At 34.6% G+C, this 5,127-nt stretch overlaps 1 protein-coding gene across 1 annotated transcript in view; it reads right to left on the reverse strand.

Annotated features, from left to right (window-relative positions):
• The window catches only part of LOC105452293 (glutamate receptor ionotropic, kainate 2-like), a 54,439-nt gene that overhangs the window by 14,287 nt on the left and 35,025 nt on the right, over window positions 1-5,127 (reverse strand). The window contains exons 7-9 of the mRNA XM_011693268.1: window positions 3,373-3,664; window positions 2,610-2,748; window positions 133-270 (exon numbers count right to left, since the gene is read on the reverse strand). Coding sequence (XP_011691570.1) covers window positions 133-270; window positions 2,610-2,748; window positions 3,373-3,664 — 569 coding nt within the window. The remainder of the gene's footprint in view (window positions 1-132; window positions 271-2,609; window positions 2,749-3,372; window positions 3,665-5,127) is intronic.

Here is a 5,127-nt window from a genome sequence, read left to right on the forward strand (position 1 = left end):
CTCCGGGTCTCGATCCCTTTCTCGCACGATTAAACTAGTTTTACGCTGGTGACCAACAACGGCGACATAACGGATTCTACACTCGTACTCCATCGGTTTATATACAATTTCGTGCTTTCTTCGGTAACTTACTTCGGCGCTATATCGGAGCCTTGCTGCATGAGCGAGCCTATGGTGAACCAGAGCGAGTTCAGTAGGGTGAACTCGTTCTCGAGGACTTCGGACTGCCCGTTGCACGGATGGGGGTTCTCCCACTCGTAGGGGCTGAACCTGCGGACAGGTGAAAGGGGAAGGACCGAGATTAGATGTCAAAGCGTGCACCTATCCCGCGGATTGTGTCTGTGCGGTGTCGCTCTCTCTGAAATTGACGATATAAAGTTTGTGGAATTATATTATATGCTTCGTGCAATCGAGTGAGAACCAATTGAGGTCCTCTCTTTGCTGAAGCGATACAATGATTTTTCATGATGAAAGCAATACGCGCGAAGAATACCAGAAACATATAATACATGGGTATATACAATCTTTTCGTATTATTTCGTCAAAGTAAGAAAATACAATGCAAGAAGAGTTATTTTGATATAAATCTCATTTTCTTGGCGAAATATTTTATTACATGGCAGAGAATCATTTCATCAGTCTCAATTATATTGTTAAACGTATGAAATTTATTTATTTAGTTAATTTTTTGATTAATTCTATAGAACCTTATTCTATAGAACCTAATTCTATAGAATCTTATAGAATATAGATAATTCATGAATTAAGGCTGATTCTTTTTATCTTATCGAGCGCACTTTCAGGAATAACACAGCTGAGGATAACATTGTATCTTATTTCTTGATGCAAATACGAAAATTGCTTTGGCATCTCGAGGCGATTTCTGCCGAATACTTTTTACTGATCGATAGCTTTTATGATCTATGCATGAAGAAGGCAATGCTATTTAGTTTTGCTAAGGGATAATCAGCGTGACATCGTCAGTATGACATGCAACGAATGCGATGGGCACGTATTTGTGCATGAAGATCATTATCTCGATTCGTAAAAAAGCTTACTTTGGCAGAATATCACAACCCTGCCGCATTAGGGAGCCAATGGTGAACCACAAGCAGTTAAGGAGCTTGAAGCGATTCTCCAGGCGGTCCGGATTTTTGTTGCACGGATGCGGGTTGTACCATTCGTACGGCGTGAATCTAAACTTAACGATTCCAAATACGTTCTGATCCAATGGCATCGAACGCGAGTTTTGTTGTATAAAAATCTATCTTAAGAATTTTTGCATTTATCTTATGAATTCATCTTGATGTATAATATTATCATTATTTGAACAAATTTTTAGCTTGTAAATAATATAATTTGCACGAGATATAGCTAGTGCAATATGTAAAACAATAACGAGAATTACATTACACACTTAATTGAATAGAAACGAAGGATTAAATTTCTAATTAGGGTAACTCCGGTATATACGCCGCGCGAGGATTTGCGCCGCAGAAGTCAGAAAAAATAGAAGAAGTGAAAGTAATTTTCTCGCAACCACTCTGTTTCATGTCTTTATGTTATATTAGTATTGTGTTGTGATTTCAGATTTTTACTGTTAATATTTATAAAATTATTCTAAGTTAAATCTACTTATCACTGTAATAAGTAGCGCAACCATAAGTTATATAATCTACATAAAATGATTATTGTAGGAAATGTAAAAGGCTTTGTGTTTATTTCGTGGTACATAAGTATAGAGGAATAATAAAGGATAGAGTATAGCAAAATACAAATGCTTAGTTTTTGTATTCTTTGTTTAGTTTATTGTCTCGTATATCCCATCTATTTAGGATATACGGCATTTTTAGCGCGTGGAATTTATGCCGTAGTACAGACGCTCTATTATTTATTTTTAAATATAAAAGTAAATAATAATACGTGATAATACGCCCTTTTCAATACATTAATCATAACATACATGTATATATATATATATATATATATACATATGTATGTACTTATTCATAATCTGTGATAATACGTTCTTTATTTATTAATATAAGTAAATGCAAATTACGTTGTCAATTCACGTGTTATTTATTATTATTATTTAGATTATGTATATATTTTTTGAGTCATTTATTCCACTTATGAGTAGGCGTATAACCCACTCCTATTTTTATACGGCAAAAATGCAAGGTTTTAAAGAAATTTCTTTCTTAATATAAAAAATAAATATTTTAGATTCCTAATATTTTTTTCATTGTAGTAGACAGTCTAAGGTTTTTACTGGTACAGCTCAATTACCTTAAACATAATTAATAATACCCGATAATTAATTAAGTTTTTAATAGGTGCGGCGTATATACCGGAATTACCCTACATATTCTCGTTGTAGAAAGTTAGGAAACATCGATATCGATATAAATCAAATTTTTGAGCATTATTTGAATTTATGAAACAAAGACGTACAAAAATCATCGAAGACAGGTTCACGTTTCCTTCGTACTTAATTTGGTACATCATGCTACACAAGACGCGATCGTATCGATTAGATAAGGGATCAAATTTCCAGAATAGTGTCACAACATTTTGCCGGAGGAATTTAAAGTGGTTTCACTTGCCTGGCTAGTATAAAGAGAAGCACGGAGACCCCGAGATAAGCCGTCGCCATGTAGATCCAAACGTCGAGGCTAAGAGGGCTGAGGAACGAGAACAAATTCGGCGGTTGCTTTATGGGTTTGCGGTAAAGTATGCTGATCCCTGGAAATTCAAAATTCTCATTTTATGCTTAGCCACGGCAGCGATCACAGGTAGAATGCATTGATGTGTGGACACAGTGGTCCGTGGAGTATAATCACCCGTGAGATTTATTCCGGTTTTCGTTATGACCACCTATGGCTTACGAAGATACATAATGGCCCACAAAATTGCGCACGAGAAATAATTTCGGAGATATGCAGGACAAAGATTGCCCGCCACGTGTGTGATATTTTAAATTTCATCCCGTTATTTTAATTCGAGTATAATTTTGCGTTTGCGACACTATTAATAACGTACCGTTATTTTTCCAGAAGCGATGATTTTTAATTTCTGTTTTGTGCAAAAACGCAATTAAATAGTATTTTTCGGTAAAAGCGGTCACATCTTTGATATTAATAATGGCGTTTGCTTAAAATGTGTATTTGTCTTTTTCCCGAGTATTGCCCGAGGCTATATTGCTCGGAGCAGCAGTATCGTTAAAAAATATTATAACGTTATTTCAAGCTCACATAAATTCACATAAAATAGCGTATTTTTTTTTACAACTCCTTTCATAAACGTGTTTATGGAAATCGTAAAATCGCGGCGGTATTTGCTGCACGACTTCGTAATGTTGGCTCTCACCTAAAGGCATGAACGGCGTCGTGAAGTCCACAACCTGTTCTCGATCGTACGTGATGGTGAGATCACCGATCGCGAGATCGGCCTTTTGCTCGAGCAGCTCCTTTATCATCCCGTCCCATTCCTTCGTCTGCGCGTTGTACGAGCCGTAACGTCCGTCCGGCACAAGCCGGAACGTATAATTGAATCCAAGCAGCCGCGATATCTCGTAAATCAAGTCGATGCTGTAGCCCTCGAATTGCGCGTTTCCGGTGAGCTTCTCACTCGAGTCCTTCCGCATACAGTACGGCGCGCTCTGCGACCGGATAATGAGCTGCTGTCAATACTGGTGCTGCATATATAGGCGTTTAAAGGAAACGCTACGAGTTTATCGATACGAGCAATCAAGGGGCTTATCGACGATAGCTCTCGACGGGGCCGCCGGTGAAGTTATAATATCTGCAGTAATAATCTTGGGGACGCTCATATTGGTATCGAGATTGAAGTTGGCTCGGAAGATTTAATACATAGCTCTATATATATATATATATATATATATATATATATAGAGATAGATAGATAGATAAAAGCTTATTCAATCGTATTCCTTATCAGCAGTTATGTAATCAGCATTAAAATAGAAATATTAAAAACATCATGCCAAAATTTCAGAAATCATGCCAAAATGTGTGTGTATGTATGTGTGTGTGTAAGGACCATGAAATTTTGGCATAATATTTTTAAAATTTTGAATACTTCTATTACACAAGTGCTTCAAATATGGATAATACAAATAATTTTTTTATCTTTCACTCGATAGTCTTTTAGTCGATAGCGCAATCGGTCTTCAATTTACATTAAGAAGACAACAATTTTTTATTACAATAACGCAGCTACGCAGAGTTTTACAATCATAGATATAGTTGCGTTTATGTTTACAATTATAATTATATCTAATACTGCGTTAAATTTAGCAATTTAATACAAATGTATCGCATGACTGACTGATTTGATGAACAAGATAAAAATTATTTCGAGGTCGAATTTATTATAGTTAGTTTTTATTTAAACTTCTTATATACATAAGTATAATGTCTGAAGATGTTATTACGATTCTATACTTTATGACTGCTTAAAACTTTACTTAAACACACGATACACATGTGTATCGTCGATACACGTGTGTATTGTCGATACACATGCGTATTGTCGTGCATGCATGCATGCATATTAAACGCAATATGTTTAATAGAACTATAATTATAAAGACAATTATAAATAAACTTGCAATTCTGAAGCAAACTGCACAAACGTTACTTGTTAAAAATTTACTTTAATTGTTTATAACTCTAAAACTTATACTTGATCTTGATTAGAATTTGTTACTCAAATTAAATTATTCACGCAATTAAAATAATTTTTTAAAACAAATATTTTATCGGTACGATCACACAACAAATTTGACAATATTTTATTATTATATACATAGAAAGAACAATTTTGTATATAAAAATTAGGCCCAATATAGATCTAAAAAATAATTATGTTGGACCATTAAAATAATTAATTATGTAGAATGTTCAAATATGATGTGTGTGCAAAAAATTTTGACATTTCTGCAACCAAGTTGAACATCCAATATAATTGAAGGACTTATTGTAACAGTGATCTGATTTACATTTACAACGGAATAATGAATTTTAGAGTTCATCACTTCCTCTCATTTTATAAAAAACGGAGTTTTTTCCCGTTTTTTATAAAATGTGGATTAGCTCACTG

Source organism: Wasmannia auropunctata, unplaced genomic scaffold (genome assembly GCF_000956235.1).
Source record: "Wasmannia auropunctata unplaced genomic scaffold, wasmannia.A_1.0 LD336034.1, whole genome shotgun sequence".
NCBI classification, from domain to species: Eukaryota; Metazoa; Arthropoda; class Insecta; order Hymenoptera; family Formicidae; genus Wasmannia; species Wasmannia auropunctata.